This window comes from Macrobrachium nipponense, chromosome 32 (genome assembly GCF_015104395.2).
Source record: "Macrobrachium nipponense isolate FS-2020 chromosome 32, ASM1510439v2, whole genome shotgun sequence".
Taxonomy (NCBI): domain Eukaryota; kingdom Metazoa; phylum Arthropoda; class Malacostraca; order Decapoda; family Palaemonidae; genus Macrobrachium; species Macrobrachium nipponense.
In genome coordinates, this window is record NC_061094.1 from 60,644,041 (window position 1) to 60,664,867 (window position 20,827).

Genomic DNA, 20,827 nt, shown 5'->3' on the forward strand with positions numbered 1-20,827 from the left:
ACGCCATTAGAAAAGACAATAATATGCTTTTAAGATAACGAATTTGCCATGTACTGCTTCACTCGACTATGCTTTGTTAATTGCCACGGACAAAAGATACGTGATTCTATGACGCAAATCGTCATCATTCAACTGACAGGCCTTCAGCGCAACAAAGAAAACATTTTCTCTAAATAGCTCAAACGTAATTGTGAGAGAACTAGACTGCGTAAGCTGTAATATCGAATGGGGGACCGAAAGCCCATTATTATTATGCATAAATAAAAAGGCTGTTTCGTTTGATTCAATAAACTTGCTTAAATCAAATCAAGATGCACGCGATACAATTATCGGTCGTCACTTCTTTCATAATGGAGGCAATTTTTTCATGTCTGTCTTTATAATAACTGCTTTCATAACTACGAGATCAGTTTATTCACTTTATTCTGTAAAGTTAAAAGCAAAAGTTGTTTGTGAAGCATTTATACAGCTACCTTTCTCTGCATGACTCGAGCTGAACTTATGCGTACATACTTCAAAAAGAACAAAAACACATGAGGTACACTGATTCACTATGTAAACTAATGCCCAAAACGCGTAGTTCATCAGAACATTTTCACTTTTTTGTATTTCATTTATTACTACTACTTCTAGGGTTATATGCTACAGCCTAAATACAGTGTAGGTATCTTTTCAAACTTACCCACATCCAAATACAGTGAGTTCATTGTTTATATGTGGATTTGTGTGTGTGATTCATGCAAAACATACAATTTTTCCAAGTTTTTCCTGGCGATGTCTAAATGACCTATGCTCACTTTTCTGGTTATCAATAAATTCTAATACAACAAAACTGAACACAATTCCTCCATCCCTCTCACGCTGATTTTAACACTTATAACCACTTACGAAATCTTAAATATTTTATCAGATGGCTGAGCCGCTAGGAGAGTGATTTAGTAACAAAGGAACCATTAAAATCACAACATTTTACTTACTTTACGATATCAGCAACTGGCAACTTAAGTTCGTTGAAGTGGGAACGTCAAACGATTGACTCTGAAAATAATTTTAGTCGACCATCAACGGTTGCTGTTGTCGCTCTCCTTTTGAGAAACGGTAAGTACTACAACTTCACTTTGTGCTACTTTTTTTTCCGAAAAAATACTCGTCTTCCTGTGAGATGGTTTGTCAGTGAGAAACGTTAGGCGAATCATTTTCAAAAGGGTAATCTGTTATTTCGAACTAGAATCTAAATTCGTAACTGCGTTGAAATATTAGTCACTCGCTCACTCCCATATTTCCAACAATATCGCCTAACTAACAGAACAAATAACAGCTGCCCTAACTTTGCTTAGTTTTACTCTAACGTAACTGAATGACTGGTTCTATCTTGCTACAACAAACATACAAATGTAATGCTAATAAAAGGAAGCAGTAGTAATTGGCAATTATAATCATTTATATTCTATAATCAAATTCTTTCATCTTTATTTCAGGGGCCTATGATTCGATTCTGGGAATGGCTGACCTCAATTCTTGTTTGCATTTGTGTAAGTGATCAACAAACTGGAACTTGCCGGTTATTATATATAAATTATATAGTAGCAATGGGTGACAACATGGTACAAAACTATTTATATACCTATTTTCATATCCATAATGACAGCGAGAGAAATTCAATTATATTTTACGAACAGATTCCATTTTTTTTTTCCTCTCTCTTTAGGGATCATATCAAACGTAGTGTTCCGTTACATCGGAGGGCAGCAGATTCATCCCCAGCTCAACTTGTCGGCACGACACTGCACGATAGATAAGCCATGTCCGGTACAAAGGTAAAAAGGATGTTAACAGGTAATAAAACCTCTATACCGATTTCAATTTAAGCTTTTCCTATCGTAATTCTGTTATGAGGATTACGACGCATATGACATGTCACTTTAACACACATAAATAGTCTATGTCTCTGAAACACTACCTTTAGGCCTATGCCTGTTGGTGGAAGTAATATTTAACATGACATTCTGGATTTTTCTTACTATGTCAACACTCCTGTATGAAATAGCGTTCCTCCTTCAATACGATTTTATTTATTTATCTAACTTTATTTTTCAGGTTACCTGTCGAGACTATGGTCGAAATCCCTTCTCTCCTGAATAGCTACTTTCCTTTGACTCTGCATATTCTCTATGACAAGGATAACGAAGGTAATGATATAGTCTCATTCTTAACATTAAATGATCGTATTAATTTTGGACCTTTTGACTTTTATTCCACTAATAGATAGATAGTTTTTTTATTGACTATGTTATCAATTGATCTTCATGAGTTCTTGTACTTTTTTACTGCTTTATTCGTTAAGCTATATATTGCTGAATTTTAGTCTTCCTTTTATTTCATTGTTACTAGCTGTTTCTCAATATTTACATTCTTCCTTTCTTTCTAAGCTTTATTCCAATACTCATTACCATTTACATTTCAACAGTTTGCTTTTGTTTCTTTTAATCTGTTACCAACAGACATTTAAGTTTTTTTTTCTTTCTTTCTTTAACTCTGACTCCTGTCACTTCATAACTCGCTGTCCTTTCAGTTTCCCGAGTTTAGATCTTCATAGAATATCAAATTTCATTTCGCCCCATTCTAATTATGCCTCTAAACCCCACAGATCGGTTGAGGAATTTAACCAACCTACCCAGAGCCTTTCGTGGGATCACATTATCGGCCTACGATGTCGGTCTACAAACGCTCGGTCAGGCATTAGAGTCTGCCGGTGGGACAACTCTCTTCTTGGTTATGTGTTCATTAGACAATGCTGTGCAGATATTCCAGAAGGTAGTCATTGCTTACAGATATTCTGAATAACTATAATAGTCAAGAAAGAATGCGAGTGCGTATTCTAATGATCAAGATATTTTTGGTTTAATGGCGGAAACAAGGGCACTGAATCTACTATATTATTAAAGTAGTTTAACCAGACCACTGAGCTGACTTTCAGCTCTCCTCATAGAGTTGGTCTTAATCTACAATAAATATATATAAAAACTAACTATTATATCATAATGTATCACCTAGTATCTATGGCAGATAATTTTTTAAAGGTAGCTACACATGCAGGTAGGAAGAATTTTTTGGTCAAATCTATATACAAATTCACTGATAAATGGGGTAGGGAGGGGGCTAGGCCTACTCATGCTTTCTGCTTATAAAAGCTGCTTGCATGCATCATGTAGGCATATACTTTATGTGCGTAAACGTTACGTCTGCAGATTAAAACTCGGAGACTCAAGGGCCACTCAGCTCAGTGGCTTCTGGCTCTGAAGGACAAAGATGAGGCGGATTTGCTAATCCCTCGCCTCGAAGGATTAATTCGGGAGGGAACGCGCGTCAACCTCGTGACTGAAGAATCCTTCGAAAAATTATGGGTGTTCTGGTCAAGAGTTGACTTACGCGGAATCACACGGTAAATCTATAAATTTACTATTTTCTGTAGCATTTTGTAACTTCTCTGTCAGTCTTTGCATCTCTCAAGCCCGTCGCTAACGTTCAGTTATGCCTGCACAGTTATAGTTGCGTAGGCATAACTGAACGTTAGTGGTGGGCTTTAGGCAATATTATTGTCCAAACTGTGTTATAATTGGGGTTATTGACAGTCCAAGCCTTTTAACATAACCCCACAGAAATTTAAATAAACATCTGAAAGTTTCTATGAATATGCGAATTTGCAAAACTCCTTACCATCTGATCAGCAAATTTAGAAAGTAAATTATTTTTTTTACTAAGCATGGAACAGCAGATTGTAATCTAAAGCCTAAATCGCACAAAAAAAAAAACCCTATAGGTATCTCAAGACGGCCATTTAGGTATTTAAAAACGTTTTTCCACAAAGCGAAACTGAAAAAGTTTGGTAAATGCAAATGATCGTCATGATACGACCATAAAAAGCCCAAGAAAAAGCGCCAACTTGAGTCTCGTCCCACAAAATAAAACGTTACAGATTCCACGGGAGGCAATTCACCAACATCACCGCCCACAATCGTAACAGGGATTACCTGGCTCGCCTTCTGATGCCTAACAACCACCTCCTGTACTCCAACATGAAAGGAAGGACATTGAAAATAGGAGTGAATAACGCCGCTCCTCTCTTTAGCATCGAATCCGTCTCTGTCGACGGGTTGAACCAAGACAGGTACTCCGGTATCGACCTTTCTATACTGAAGTCTCTCAGCGCCTTCCTCAACTTCAAGTAAGGGGGCGTTCTGTTGATGAACAGATAAAAAAAATTACTGTAAAATATGGACGTATCGTTGTTAAATTTATATGCACGGGGGAATGGTGATTAATATATCGTCAGATAACATGGTTACTTGTAGCACTACCATGTTCCAGTGATTATAGTCCGTCTCGCCTTTACATAAACTGTTGTTTTTAATTGTTTACTAATGTGGTTTTGCCGAATTAATTTTCAAATCCTTTACTGGTGTATAGTAAAAAATTCACCCATTAACAACAGCCCTTTATGTCAACAGTCCTTTTATTCTTACTAATCTAATATGTTCGTAATTAATGACCTTTCACTTGACTAACTGCCTTTGCTGGAGCCATCTCATTGTCATTATTTCTTATACTGAAGCTATTTCAACAATGTATACCCTAGCCTGCTTGGACCCACACCCCAATCCCCTACACATTTGACTCGCCTAATGTACTTCCAAACTGGTTGCAGGTTCGAAATCATAAGGTCCATCGACAACACTTGGGGGGACCTGCAACCGAACGGAACAGCGACCGGCGTTATTGGGATGGTCCTCAGGGATGAAATCAACGTGGCCTTGGCTCACATGACAATCACGAGTAAGCCTTGGGTTTATTAATGGTCATTCATCGGTTTGAAGGCAGTGGGACACTTCTGTAGGCCTAGGTGAAAGGAGTGGTTTGTTGGATGACCAAGAACTGGTTTCAAGTATACGTGAACATAAATTTACTCCAGGATCATTGGTGAATCAATGATGAGTAGAAAACTCACAATTTCAACCATTTCATAAACTTAACACCACTATAAAAACGTTGACCATCGACACCTACTAGTATATAAGTTGTTGCTCAACTTAGATATTAAGGCCAAAACCTTTATAGCACCTTTTCCAACCCGTCTAGCTACGCTGTCTCGGTCTTCTTCCCAAATTTCTTGCAAACTTCCCTATTTTCTCCTCGTGACGAACTATTCTTAAAAACCAATCACTGGCCCAAAGTACGAAAAATTAATGTTTGTAAGAGATCCAAGATTATCTCTAATGGTAATTTTGTAACAAGACATTCAGTGCGTTCAATGAGCCTATATTCCAGTCGACTATAGGACCAACATGCAAAATCGTTAACTCTTGCCCCACACATATTCCGAAACTTGAAGATATCGATTCTAGAAGCTATTATTGAACAATATATTACTGTACTTACTAACAAAAACAGACAACATAGGACTCAAGATGGTTTAGCTCTTGGAGTTGAATAAGATAGTAAAATGTACAATAGGAATAAAATAAGTTCTCACCTATATCATTCATGGGTCCGTTCGTCCTCAATATTATCCTTTTTTTGCAGAGACAAGAGCAATGGCAGCAGACTTCACCCACCTATACTATCAGGACACAATCACCATAATTTCGCAAGCTCCTACAATTATGAATCGGACTTTTGCAGTATTCTCTCCATTCCAGTCAATGGTATATGACCTTCTGACATGATTATCAGTGTGTAGTTATATCTATACTTCTTACTTATCTACATTTTATAAAATTTCTTGTGTAAAGAGTTCTGTAAGTTATCTTGTATCTTAATAGTAGAACTCTCCTTCCTCTAAACAGGTATGGGGAGTCATCATTCTTTCGATTCTGTTCCTGGGTCTTATTCTGAAGGTCCTGTCAAATCTGACAGAGTTCTGCATGCAACAAGAATCCATAGGAACTCTCCAATTGGTCACCTTCAACATATTTCGATCTATCATCAACCAGGGCAATCAAATTTCAGTGGCGCTATGGTCGCACAGATGCGTTTGCTTTGCGTGGTACAGCTTCTGCCTGATCTTTAATGGTAATTCCTCTTTAGTTTGACAGAATGACCATTAATTCGGTGGATTTTTGTCTGATTTCGACATTCTTGAATAAAACCTCAACCAAAACATTATATGTGTAGCTACATGTGCTCACCATAGTAAACACTTCCAATACATCAGTATAAAGAAAAGACAATAATAACAATTAAATGAGCAACTTGGATATCTAAATTCAGTATCATCATCTTGGACTTTCAGCCCTTTATTCTGGGACTCTTATAGCAGTGCTGGCTATCCCATCCTATGAGAAGCCAGTCGATTCTCTCACTGACCTTCCTAGGGCAGTCAAGCATGAGGGATATACCCTTGGAACGAGCCGCTTGTCGATGATGGAGTTTCTTTTCAAGGTAATTTTTAATGACAGGGCATCTGGTTTGAAACAAGATGTCAGTGCAAGAAAACACCAGTAGGTAGGGCTAAGTTTGAAGTCAGATGAAATAATGATACGAGGTGAAAATCCATACAAATTGTAAAGTGAATCACGAGCATTCATGGATGAATGTAAAATGAACAGAATGGATTTAAGGGTTTGAGAACGTTATCTTATTGAAACTTCTTTGAGTCTGAATTTTTGCATAATTAAACTTTTACATTAAATAACTCAACAACTTTTTCTGCTGCCAGTATGCCACTGAGGGCATCTATAAGGACACATGGGCTTTATTCAACCACAAGGATCGAGATCAAAGTTTCGTTCAAGGGGACTTGGCCTATCAACTGGTAAGACATTTGCATGGAGTAAGTCTAAAAGACCTTTCACCTGCTAAGCTTTTACTGAATAAAAATATTTATTTGTGTAGAGCAAAATGATTGTTAAGAGTATATTTGTCATTCTTTAAATTAAATATCTTAAATATGTAGTACCAGTTAAAATTTAATGTTCCAACTAAATTTCCTTATGTATCTCTAGATCTGATTTTAAACTTTTGAAGGAATCTGTTTCCCCACACAAAATATTCAATACATGCACTATACATTACATGCATGCAAATAACACCACCTACCAACCCACACAATATGTATGCAATATATATGTGTATCCCTTTCACATACGTATGGGTTTCAGTATGTTATACGCACCATAAAAACTAGTGTAATGTGACTGCTTTAAAGACATCTCTTAGCCAGACTAATAATGCAAAGTTTTCTTTCATTCTAGGTTCTAGAAAGAGACAAGTTCCTATACATAAGTCCTTCACTGAGGGCGAAAACGGAGGCTTTGAGGTATGGGATAGAGAAATTCCTACATAGGAAGGGACACTTTTTCCTCCATGTGGATCGGCTACGCTTGTGCAATAGGGGCTCCATTTAAGGAGGAATTCAACAGGCTGCAAGTGTCTCAATTAGTCATTCATTTACTTTATTCATTTTCATAATGGTTAGAATCACCCAGTCTCATGGACCAGCTATTTGTATTTCCAAAGTAGCACTTCAACTATAAAATGGTGGTGTGCAGTGGTGCCTGTTTTCTGTTTTAAGTGGTAAGGAATGTATACCAATTCCCCTAAGATAGTGTCACTGATTTTCCAGACTATGAATTCAATACCTATTTGAATTACACATAAACTAAGTTGCCCATTCAAGTGCAACAAAATGTGGAAAGATTGTTCATCATGGGTGTGCCTAAGCTCTTGGATACCATATAAATTATCTTTTACTTATTCTAAATGAATATTTAGATGTTGTTGATAAATGAGAGTAAGGAAGAAATTAAAATAATTAAAGAATAAATATTGAAAAGACAAGTAATGAAGACATTAAAAAGATTAAAGAATCAATACTGCAAAGACATTTCCACAAGCTGTGAAAGTTTAATAACTTTTTTGTACAGTAGAATCTAGAAATACTGATTTAAATACTACAGTAAATAAATATCACCACATCACATCATCAGTGCTTACAGTTTGATTATGTTAGCAATCATAATGTAACCTAAAGAGGCATGTTTAAAGGTATGCATGAATATGTCTATAGTACTAGTCACTTTCACCAAGTCTATAATCTGATGAATCAATATGACCTCCTTCCACATCTAATTTTTCAGGATCCTGAGGATGATTCAGGCAGGCCTCATCATCAAGTGGAAAGAAGATGAGCTTATGAAGATGAAGAAGGCAAGACCAGATAAAACTCTTCCGATGGAACGACCGATAAAGCTAATCTATATACAGGTGAGACTCGATCCTTGTCTCAAACTTGAAAACAATGAACCATGGGTTAATGAACAAATCAATGATTAAAAGAAAAATACCATATTCGTTGGAAGATTGAATTTCATGTTAATGGCTCCTGTGGATTACACTGACCAAATCTTCCGAATATACATTAACATGGCTGTATGATGACATGCATTCTTTGAAATTTTCTTTAGCGCTGGTGAGTCTGACAGCAATATTTTCATACAAAATATGTCTTTATTTCCAGGCTGCTTTTTATATGCTGTTGCTTGGCTATGCAGTCTCAACTTTCATATTTCTACTGGAGAAAATTCAGTTTGCCATTTGCAAAACCAAATCTGCTTAATCATAGAGAAAAGCTGCTGAATTACATTAGATAGCCATGTTAAAAGGAGCAGCTAAAATATTTAATCTGTAATGGAAAATATACTTTACTAGAATTATGTGAAATGCATTAGTATAGCTTTTTATTTTCCAATAATCTGACTATATAATTAGATGAGGATTTCATTTTAAGGAAGAACACCACTAAGTTTAGAATGACTTGTTGCACTTTCACCTTATAGCCATTGGAATCTCCTTCACCAAGACAAAATTAAGAATTGTTAGGCATTCAAGTGTAGACCAAGATCTGTCTAAACTGTGGGACAGTAAAAAAACTTTTAAGGGTATTAGGTTTTGGAGTCCAGGGGAAAATGTATAAGCCTCCTCAAAAAGCCATTAACAAATGGGTACATATAACAAATTGCTTAATAAAATCAGTTTATAAAATTAGAACTGACTGTAATACCAAGACATGTCTATGTCAAGTCAGATGTTAATGTATCATATAGCACATTAACTTTAGGTTGAATAGTTTCTTAGAACTCAGACAACCTACTTCAGTGCAACTTCACTGGAATTTCAAGATAAAGAAATTGAAGACAGAAGTGTTGTCATACTGCATTGTGTGAAAGATTCATTTCAGAAACATTAGCATCATATAAGTGAAATCATTATAGACATTTTACAGGACCAGGAAAATATATGCAAAGAAGATGAATGAATTTCACAAAAACTTAGTTCAATGGTCACTTAAAAAAAACCACTGGTGTTGACAGAACAAATTCTGGTAATGTGGAAGCAAGGCGAGGCCAAGTGGTGGTGCTATACTGACCCAAAAAAGAAATGGGAAAGCTTTGACTGAAGTGAAATGAATAAATCAAAATGAAAAAAATAAAAGCTGTGCAAATACAAAGTCCGGAAGGGAAAGAATAATAATGAAAATATAATAAGAATAATCTTTAATTTCATAATGAAAAACTACATCCTTTTATACAAATACAGACAGTATATTAAGAAATTACAAGTTACTGTAGAAATTACAAGCTACTGTACTAACTCAAATACAGCTCTAATTCCCCTACCAATGCCTAAATATTACATATATGTATGTGCTAGCTACATAATTACATTCACAACCCTTCACCATGAGACTGTATGAGATCAGACAATGTAAATGTGAATGCTTATTCTATATGTACGTTATCATACTGTAATAACTACTTCAAATATACTCACCTCCTTTTATGGCTACAAATTCTGCATGCAAATATCAGTGTCCTAAAAATATTTTTTTGTACTTTTAAAGCAGGCAAGATAAAACTGTAAAATAAATACATACAAAATGGAAAACAGAATCAATGTACCCGTCACTTGCTCCATGTACTAAAAATCTCTGAATGCAGTGCATCATAAAACCATTTTTTTGGAACATAGTATGTGTCTTATTAAATTCTTTCATTCAACCTTTAATCCATAAAAAAATTAAAAGTACCAAATGAAATCAAACCTCTAACTCATATTCTCTTTAAGAGCTCTAAGCCGTTCCTGAACTAGTTGAATGTCTTTAAGTCTCTGAGGTGTTCCAAAAGTAGCACTTGAGGAGCTCACAGAATAATTGCCAGTAAGCTGCTCTGCTGTGCATTCAGTCTCAGGTAGAGAAGACTGTGACGAGGACTTCACCAGAAAAGGGGTATCACTCAAATCAGCTACTTTTGTCTTCAATTGATTATTAGTTGATATATTACTTCTGTTACTTTTGCCAAAAGTGGTAAATGAAACCTGCATACCAGAGGGTTGCCAACTGTTAAAGTGATTTGTGAAATCAAAAAGATTATTCTTAGCTGGAGTTTTAGTTTCTAAAATGGCAGTGAAGTCTTTCCAAACCATAGGGTCTGCACAACCACCAGATGAGTTCTCAGAGACAGACGAAGATAACTTTTCACTTGCATTTTCCGAGGTGCAAGGTTCCTCGTTCTCAAATATGACTTCAGATGTATCACTACTCTTTATTTCAGGAAACTTTGGATTAAAGGAAACATTTTGGAGCTTGATGCCACGGAGACCAGAGGAACTATTATTCTCTTTATCATCATAACTAAAGTCCTCCCATGGACATTTTCTTTTCTGAGTTGAAGGAGTAACTAGATCTGTAAGGTCCCCAGCAAGAGATGTTAGGTCCTCTAGTATACCTACAAAAAGAAATTGTTATCCTATAAGTCTCTATTTTAGTCTACAAAAATATAATTTATGCACAATTTTAACGCTTACAGAAATTATATTTAATGGCTTAATTCTGTCTGGTACTATAGTTAAAGGTTTGTGTTGTTTAAATATGACAATATAGTGCCATAATATTTCATATATTTAAGATTTATGAGATACACCCAAATCTGTCTTGCTATTAAGGGTGTATGGCAACTATAAGTTACTTTACTAATGATCTTTTAAAACAATATGATACATTAACATTTGGGGTTGAATTTAGGCTTATTTCAACATTCAAAATATTTCATGCCTTACACAGTTTTGCTTCAAGTAGGTATATGTGTTAGGAACAAATCCAACTGAGATGTGAGTCGACGGTACTATTATCTTTAACCTTGCCTCTTATATATCATTCAACTAGACTTGTTAATAATAACATCTACCAATACAAATAACAACAGTCATGAACATTACCAGCTACTAGAACACAGTACAACCAATCTAGGAGAAGTACATATAATGACCATTGCATAAGCTCCCTACTGAAATATTCTAAAATTCAAAAGATGAATGTTGTATCAGGAATTGAAATATTTACACACTAGTAAGGAGGACCCTATGGTCTTGTAGCTGTGACTACACTTTATACTCTATATTGTATTGTAAGTATGTATTGTTCACAAATCATTAAATATTTTCATCATCATCATTAACATTCTTAAATCAGATTTTCCCTTCATATGGTTGGATGTGGAATGAGTTATCTTTCTCTCCAGTTTTGTTGTTTCTACTTCAATCCTAACTCATACTTAATTCTCTAGTTTGAGACATAATCCTGACTGACTTGAACTGGACAAGGCAGATTTTAATTCTCACTGAACAAATTTAAATGGTGAGTGAAAACCCATTCCTAATTAAAACTGGCATCCCTGACATCAACTAGCTGATCATAAAAAATTTAGAAGTCACATGAAGTTTGCTCAAAATTTGCTAATCAAGTAACCCCAGCATTCTAGAAATCATATCACACCCTCATACAAGCAACCCTTCTTTTATTACAATACCTAAAGAAACAAATGAGGATTAAAAATACTGATTTACTAAATTACTATTTCTACAAAGTAAAAGAAAGAACTCTTTGCAACCAGAAGATACCTACCTGACAGTTCCTTGCCAATGCTTTCCTGGGAAGTTGCAGGGGATTTCTCTTTCGCAATAAGTTCTGACACCTCTACAAGAGAACTATCATCACAACTTCCAGATGCTGGATGCATTGCAAGAAAAAGGTTACATGAAAGATCATATATTGTATATGTCCTTAAGTCTTTTAATTTGTAAAAACAGCATATGCCAAATTTGTATAAATGATCCTGAGTAGGCCACTTTTCAATTTATTTCATCAAATGGTTTTTTCCCTGATTTACTAGTGGCAGTGTCTGCTTGAAAGTGGGAACTTAGCTTCAATCAAAACTGAGGCTAATATGTTGTGATTATCAAGAGGACAAAAATGACTTAACTCATAAAAAAATACCACTGTTTATGGTACTTATTCTATTACCTTCCAGTTGTCCATTAAGTAGGAGCCCTTTCTTATCAGGTTGAGTTGGTAGAGGAGGAAGGTCAGGTCTTTTCAATGCTGCATTAATATCCAAACTGATTTCTTTGACCTGAAAAATCAAATAAATTTTAGTATCTCATGATAAATGGCTTTATTTTCAACATCCTCCTTACCTTTACTTTTAAGTAACAACATTAACACAAAATAGATATACTTAATTAGTTGAGCTACCAACTTGATGTGTGTGTGTGTATGAGATCAGTATAATTTAACCTGGTTAGACTCGGTGGTAACATATAGCACGGAGTTTCACAAGTGTTCTCTGAGGAATAACTCCAGCATCTCACACATTTAAGTCATTACTCTTCATAGATATAATTTAAAGCTAACATATGCACGAAAACAGTGCTGTACCTTAAGAGAAAAATTTCTCTTTGATGAACGTGCAGAAGATAAGGTATTGGTTGAACGGCTCAGAAACTTTGTAATGTCAATTGAAGTGGAGTCAAGTCCCAATGTGTCACTTGTAATAGCTTGCAAAGATCTTGAATGATGTCCTTGCACTGTTGAATGAAACACCAATAAGACATAAAAAGGAAAGTTTAAAAAGACAACTAATTTTCTGATAGCTATGGAGTGGATAAGCATACATACAAGATCCTTAATTCTTACAGCTAACGGAAACAGTCTAATAAAATATTGAAATAGAAGTCTATCACACAAAATCTTGAAACAGGAGCCCTAGCCCAGGCAAATTGCAAACACTATCTGCAAATAACGCTTACATACAGTAAAATGTAGCCAATTGTAATAATTCATTTCACTGAAAAACTGTTATTCTTCCAAACCCTAAAACCGGTACTCATGTCAAGTTTTCCATTGTGCTTTTCTATATGATAAATCAAAATGGATTTTCAAGTGAATTCCCAAATATGGAATTATGAGTTATTACAGTGGACAGTTGCTGATAACAGACATCCCACTTGTATGATGAACCATTAAATTATTAATAAGGTAGTTTAATGAGCCACTCAATCCCATTTCTAGACTTATCAGCAAGTTCATCTCTACTGTAAATAACATAATCATGCCAAAAAAAAAAATAATAAATAAATAAATAAAAGCAAAATGAACTAACTAGTCAAATTTGTGTTTGTTGACTTGAATCTTCCTTCACCAAGTTTGGATGTCGATTTCATTGACCTCAACTGATTCTTTGGTCTCTCACTTCTATCCTCGTCTTCTGATGGGTCTTTTGATGCTTTATGGACAGATCTTGCTGTAAATGGTGTTGCTACATCAACAGGAATGTCTTCAATGTTGGAGGTGACTAAATGACGTTTGTCTGTTTCTGTAAAAAAAAAAAAAAAAAAAAAAAAAAAAATCATTTCATATTTGGTAGAAAATGGGCTTTATTATTAGCATTCTATTATTCGACTATGAGAGGGCAAATATCCCTTGACACATACCACTTAACTTTGTTGGTACTGCTTTCCTAGCTGCTTTATTTGTTTCTGTATAACTAAACTCTTCCATAAATTGCAAATTTTCTTCATTGAGGGAATTTGCAAGACGAGAGAGGAGAGTTAGTGTCAGCTGTACTCTCTTGATCAAGCTGCGATGACGAGACAGATCTTTTGGAGATTCTATAACTAATCCAAGGCTCTTCTTCACCTCTGATATGGCTGTGAATAACAGAAATCTAAGTGTCAAAACAGTTCATTGATTAGTGCATGCAAAACTTGTGTTCACATCAGTTAAAAACATCCCTCTATTTAATGCTGAATGACTATTTATGGGAAATACTGCCCTTCTCATCTAAAGTCTGTTTAGAAATCACTATGATGATGGTTAGTACCTGAAACTATACAAAATTCCAAACAATAAAATATTGCCAAAGAATGGGAATTTTTGCAGAGACTCATCCATCAATAATTCAACATTCCAAAACATGATTTGGCAATGCAGTTTAGCTTATGTAAAATAAAAGAACCTTGTATACTGCATGGACATTAACTGTTTAATTAAGTGCAAATAAATGTCATGCTAGCTGATCAAAGCACATTCATAGTGAAATAGGACAAATTCGACAAAACTAACCCATTTGCAAATCCTCTTCTTGGCGATCCGTCAAAAAGCTGTCAAGCTGATGCAGCATTAGGACTCGAGAAGAAAGGGCAATCACATTCTCTACATGTTGACTGATCCATGACATATCATGGGTATAAAGCTGTTCTTTCAGCAATGCCCAAGACTGATGAACCTCTTGTTTAGTAACCTTCAAAGTAAATATAGACATGTGAACATAATAAACATAAGACTGGAAATTCTTGTTCTCTGTACCTTAAGGAAGAAAAACAGGAAAATATGCAAGATATATAACATGAATCCTATGCTACTCAAATATTTATTACACTGACTGCAAGTTTTTAAAAGGAACCTTATTGACAGCTTAGTTTCAATGACAATGACAGACACATCAAGGTTTAACTTCATATGTACAGTAGTTAGACTCGTATATACTACAGAAAAAAGGATTGCCAAGACATGTGGTACCTGCATCACTTAGGGTTTCAGTTTCTGAGAAGTCCTTAGTCCTCTCTCATTCTATTAAGACATCCTACAAACTGGATAAAAACTAAATCTAGGTTAACCATTTTGAAAAACAATTGTAATCCTCATATTGTACTTAAATTATTATTATTAATAGGGCTTAGTTTTACCAGACCTCTGTTTGTACTTTCAAGGCTTCAGTTTTCATTATGCATTAATGTTTGTTTATTGGGTCATGGGTAAGTGTGCTTGATTAATCCCAAATACTCTCTGCAGATTGTATAGGTCCGTCAGCCAACTCTGGGGTCTTAGCAGTATCTCTTCGTCCTACACAAATTGTTATTTATGTATATAAAATTTTTTTTTTTTATGCACTCATTATTTACATAGTTCTTCCTCCCAACTCCACTATTTTTGCAAGGTTGACTGATTCAACTTAAGTATGGGATTTTAATGGACATACAAAGTGGGCTAAAAAGTCGTATTTCTAAAGCATCAGATATTCAATTTGTTATAGAAAAGGTGTATTTAACTTTCTATGGAAAACATGCAATAGTAAATGAAAAATAATATTTCTGTCAACTCACAAGTGAAAATGCTGAGGGATCCATGATTTCATCCAAAGTGTTGCACAGCCTCTCAACAGCCATACTCCAGTGTTTTGCTAACATGTGAGCATGTGCTTGGGCATGCAGGTGACGGTCATTATGAGCACTTACAATAGAAGGAATCAAGCAGCTTTCAAGCCATTCCAAAGTTAACAGGCTGTTTCTGATGTGACGAACTCCTGTTTTGCATAAGTACAAAAATCTAAGTTTTAAATATCTTATTTTACAAACAGCATTTTTACACAGAATAAGGGTATTTATGATTAATGGATTCATAACAACTAGCTATAATTAAAAAATGGTTATTTTAGACATGAAACATAATAATGGAACTCAATTATTTTTCCATTTTTGCTGGGTTAGATGCATATGGGGAACATATGACTTTCCTGTCTTTAAACTTTGTTACTGCCATACATACATTGTCTATTTATCATGCACTCTCTTTGCAGGAACTATGAATGAGCTGAAATGCAGTAACAAAATGCTGTCATTTTCTCAGTAATAATAAGGGAGGAATTTCATTGCTGGTTCCACATGAATTAAAATAAAAAGAAGAAAAGTTTCATGCAAAATCTTACGTAAAACAAAATGGCTGTACAAAGATACAAATATTATACATGACTGTACATAATTTCATTTGTTACCAAACATTTGACAACCACAAAACTGTACAGATAAGAAACACATAGCTCATTTACATGCCAGGAAGATAGTTACTTTTGTACTTAACTAACTGCTCACATATTCTGTGTGTATGTTATGAAAACAATAAAGCATGTGCATGCTATGCAAACATGATTTGAAAACAAATTAACATTGACCTCTGCAGAAATTGATCATGAATAAATCACACTACTCACTCAAATTATCCGAGGTACAAGCAGCAGCAAAACCTCCAACCTGGAAAATGTGGTCTACACGGAGATCAAAATCAGCAATGAGATCTTCTAACCCTTTTGAGGATATGACCTCCTGATTCGGTTCCAGAACTTTTAGCAGTGCCTGTAGAGGGCTGAGTGGAACAGCAAAAGTCTAGAATACAAAAACAACATAAAGGACAACCAATATAGCATAGTTATAATTCTGTAGACAGATCTACAATTCTGATTTTGCCACGAATATTTACATTTTAAGTAGTATGTCAAATTCCCTCCTTTACAGCAAAACTTTCAGTCAGGCGACTGTTGGCACTGGAATGGAATATAAGATTTTTTTAAGCCAACCAAGCGCTGGGACCTATGAGGTCATTCAATGCTGAAAAAAAAATTTGGAGTAAAGAAGGTTTTAAATGTGGAACAGGAGGAGAACCTCACAGTTGCAATATGAAACATTTGTTAGGAGAGGGTGGAAGTAAGATGGAAAAAAGGAAATATGGACGGAGGTATAGTAAAAGGAATGGTAAGGGTTGCAGCTAAGGACACTGCAAAGACCCTTAAGTAACGCCTACAGTGCACCGTATGAGACACACTGATGGCACTACCCCGCTACGGGGAAACGGCTATCTGCAATTAACACTAATCTTTACAACAAACAGGACTTCTAGATTTATCAACAAATCTTTATATTTTCTTTAAAGTTTGGAGTGCATAATTAATCACAGGAAACAGTTTGATTCTGAACACAGTGAATATGGAGGACCTACTTTGTCAGTCCAGTAAAATGACAAAAACCTCTCACCTTTACTATCTGACGAATCAGTGCCGTGTTCACTTTCTGTTCCAAACTTTCTACAGCATCAGCCAACATTTCTTTTGCAACATTGAAGTCAACTTCATCGTGTGACTCCAGACGTTCGATACCAACAAGGTTTTTCAGCTGCTTTAAAACCTATAATGAGTTTTAAAAAGTTCTAAATTACTTTGATTCAATAGCCGTCATGCAAGAATGGCTTTCAGAGGAAGAATGTTAACATTTTAATTCATCAATGTAACTAATGCCAGGTATTTCCAGTGTAAGTGGAAACAACCTCTAAAAGCTTTATAATAGTAGGTTAATATTCTTATGCAGCTACATTATTGACTTTTCAAACCTTTACACCAGTACTTTGTGTTAATTTACCCAAGGATAATACATTTCCTTGGATAACAGACTGTCTCTTTAGTCCCAAATACCTCCATAAAATAGGCTGAAGAAATACCAGTAATACCATATATGAATATCATAACTAATCCAAAAAAAATGTTTAAATCTTACATTTTCACACATGCTCATTATAGCTCGATTATCATCGGGACAGCTGCAGTAGGCTACAGCAACCCCATGGCGAAGAACTTCTTCTAACAGAGATTTAACCTCTTCACTAAGAGAGGTTTGAAGCATATGTGAAGACTCGTCACACATTTCTCTCGTGAGCAAATCAAGAGCCTTATCAACCTGAAAAAAATGTTTATTTAGTACATCACTGGAAAAAAAAGTGAAAAACAAAATGGGTCTACTTCATTCAACATGGATATGATGATATTGATCTCATCCCATTACAACTCTCAAACAAGTTCAATAGACAAAAAAATTTGGATGAAAATGCAATTTTATCATGAAACTTCATACTCACACATGAAATGAATGTCCCAGCTTCTTCCACATCATAATTTTCACTTCCTTGTCCAGCATGACATTCAATATCTTCTAACAAGGTTTGTATCCTATTCAACACCAGTTCTCTACTAGTCTATGTGGGAAAATAAGTAATTATTAAATGTTATATCTGAGGTATTTAGCATGTAAAAATATAAACTCACTCACATGTTATTACTCATATTTCCCATCTGGAATAAAATATGATAGTCAAAATTTCTATACAAAATTTCAGAGTATAAACCAATGATTTACATTCATTAAAACCCATCCATTCCGGCTACAAAATTGGAGCCCAATTCAAACATGACTGAATCTGCAGGTGTCTTTATCAATATTGTGTAGTTTAACAAGACCAACTGTGTACTACAGTTATTCAATGTGTAGCATGAGAAATGAATGAATCAACAAAAACTTTAACCGGAACTTTATAATAAATAACAAGAATGAAATTCATAAATTCCCATATGGAAATTAAAAAAAACTTCTTCCATAAACTGGCTAATGAGCACTGAGTAGTATTAATGTAATTCATAATTCACTGTCCACATCCATGAACTAAAATACTAATAATCCAGCCAATACTAACAATTATCTTTCAACTAACCTTGACTTGTTTACTAAGAGGATAGCTAACAGTTGCAGTACAAGTAGAGGCAAGAAGAGGAAGTGTCTGGCACAACTGAAGAGCTAATAACTGAAGTGTTTCACTCTGTCCTCTCCGGTAAAGGTCTCCACAACGATACTGTACAAGACTTAGGAGGTTGCCAAATGCTGAAACCACTTCCTGCAAATACAAAAATCATCAACAAATGACTCGGTAATTCACTCAATAATGACTTACATATAATATTACTGTGTACTTAGATGACATCATATTACAAATAAAAAATTAAAAAGATATCAAATGCTCATAAGTTAGTACTAATATATCAAACCTAGGATAATGAAACATAAAGAGGGAATACTCTGTGAATGAAATGCTCATTTTTCCAATGTAATGTAATTCACCCTATGAATTCCAGACATCCATATATTTGATAGCTTACCTGAAACTTCAAATTTGCATGACCAGCACACAACTTATGGTACTATAAGCAATAAGAACCTCTAGGTACCTGGAAATCTTCTGGTAAGTGCTGCACAAAATGTACTTGCTGCAGACGAGACAGCTGGCTTTTCACATGTGCAATGGACTTATTAATCTTCCGTACTTGGGCTCGGTCCCAGGCTAAAAGAGCTTCTGTTAGAACAGACAAGAGATTTTCTGAGTTTTCAATAATGTCTGACCATACCTCATCATTTTCTCTCACACCAGCATCACCACGCTGTAAGAGTAGAAAAAACAGTTAGCTATAAAGAATTTAATATATGATTTAAATAAAGAACTAAGTATCAATCATTGACAAAAAGAAATTAGAATTTCATAACACTTACATGAAGATCTCTTGTGAAATCTGTGAGAGAATCAATCACTTTATCCAATCGGCTTCTGACACTCTGAACCTCTGAACCCAGAACTGTGTCTCTCTGACAGTGGGCATGAGATGATAAACAGGATACTAACAATTCACAAGCATTCTTCACAGACTGACATTGTTTTAACAGTTTCATGACAGAAGTAGCATCACAGACCGTGCCATACTTTCCTTTAAGTTCTACAACCTGTAAAAGTGAATTATATTGAAGATCTAGAGGATTACTTTCACCAAATTTGGACTTTATGCTGTTATATTTACCTCTAGCATACCTATGCGCTCTCTTATGTAATCCCACTTTTAACCTTATAAACAGGATGATATCTAGTAGGTAATATGTACTAGTATGTATTCCAAAAACTTTAATTGCATAGTCTAATGTGGCCAGGAGCGGAATAGATCGTTAATAATACTACCTAGTAATTCTATTTATTTGTGTGTATTTAAGAGCTGGCCTGCAACTATGGGGATATTAGGAGTATTAGGGTAAAATACTGAATGGCCAGCCTCTACCATAGGGCGACCACCTTCCCGACAATCGGAAATTACCTATAGCCTTAATTTGTGACTTGGGGAAAAAACTTACTTCGAGAGGAAAGTAGAGGTCTCAAGGTGTTGCTTCAACAGACGCTGGCTCTTGACTAATGTCTATCCTGGGTTACAGGTCATTTTAAAGTACTTTTTCGAGAAGGTGGTTGTGCTACTGTAGAGGCCGGCCATTCGGTATTTTACCCTAGGCTAGGTAACTGAAATTCCTTTCTCTTTCCTTTTCAGTTTTCATTTTCCTGCTTGCATACATAACTTAGGTAGTACTAGTTTTTGCATGACCAAATTTTGAGAATACTAATAATGATACAGGCTACTATCCTGGGCTAATTGCAAATATAGTACCAATGGAAGGGTGTACAGAACAGCCATACTATGCTAAGCTATACTCTAGCCTACCTAGGTATGTATACTACCTACCTACTACTAGTAGGTATAGGTACTAGGTATCCTATAGCTACCTAGTATACTAGGCTAGTAGTACCTATAGGTAAGTAGTAGCCTAGTACTAGGTACTACAGTACCTACTAGGTACTACCTAGGTACCTATACTCTGTTCTTTTCCATCTTTCCATCCGCCTGCTTTAAATAGTTACTCTATGTGTAAGTTTTTGGTAGGTAAATAAAAGGATATCTGGGTGTACATTTGCAACTGAAAAGTTTTAATAGAATTTACTGTATGCGAATTACTACACGGCTAATACCTACCA

At 35.2% G+C, this 20,827-nt stretch overlaps 2 protein-coding genes across 2 annotated transcripts; one reads left to right on the plus strand and one right to left on the minus strand.

Annotated features, from left to right (window-relative positions):
* The first annotated feature begins 1,060 nt into the window (after positions 1–1,060).
* Positions 1,061–8,988, plus strand: LOC135207536 (uncharacterized). Its single transcript, XM_064239356.1, has 14 exons — positions 1,061–1,098; positions 1,479–1,532; positions 1,709–1,817; positions 2,098–2,189; positions 2,648–2,814; positions 3,249–3,442; positions 3,977–4,225; positions 4,706–4,833; positions 5,581–5,702; positions 5,844–6,069; positions 6,290–6,438; positions 6,716–6,811; positions 7,251–7,421; positions 8,136–8,988. Exons 2-13 carry the CDS (start codon positions 1,502–1,504, stop codon positions 7,401–7,403), a joined length of 1,716 nt encoding a protein of 571 aa, XP_064095426.1. The 5' UTR covers positions 1,061–1,098; positions 1,479–1,501; the 3' UTR covers positions 7,404–7,421; positions 8,136–8,988.
* Positions 8,989–9,333: 345 nt separating this feature from the next.
* Positions 9,334–19,758, minus strand: LOC135207535 (uncharacterized; the record flags this gene model as incomplete). The annotated part of the gene is given in 15 exon segments (XM_064239355.1): positions 9,334–10,781; positions 11,957–12,061; positions 12,356–12,464; positions 12,770–12,918; positions 13,494–13,706; positions 13,825–14,040; positions 14,456–14,633; positions 15,496–15,695; positions 16,380–16,551; positions 17,197–17,346; positions 17,713–17,892; positions 18,071–18,187; positions 18,701–18,880; positions 19,212–19,421; positions 19,531–19,758. Coding segments are annotated over 15 exon segments (3,087 nt in total), but the record flags the coding sequence as incomplete, so codon positions are not given.
* Between the last annotated feature and the right edge of the window lie 1,069 nt (positions 19,759–20,827).

Excerpts from the sequence above, each read along its gene's own strand:
- LOC135207536 (XM_064239356.1), top strand. The coding sequence starts at position 1,502 with ATGGCTGACCTCAATTCTTGTTTGCATTTGT. Across the intron at positions 3,443-3,976 it reads GACTTACGCGGAATCACACG|ATTCCACGGGAGGCAATTCA; the intron begins GTAAATCTATAA and ends AAAACGTTACAG. Across the intron at positions 5,703-5,843 it reads TCTCTCCATTCCAGTCAATG|GTATGGGGAGTCATCATTCT; the intron begins GTATATGACCTT and ends TCCTCTAAACAG.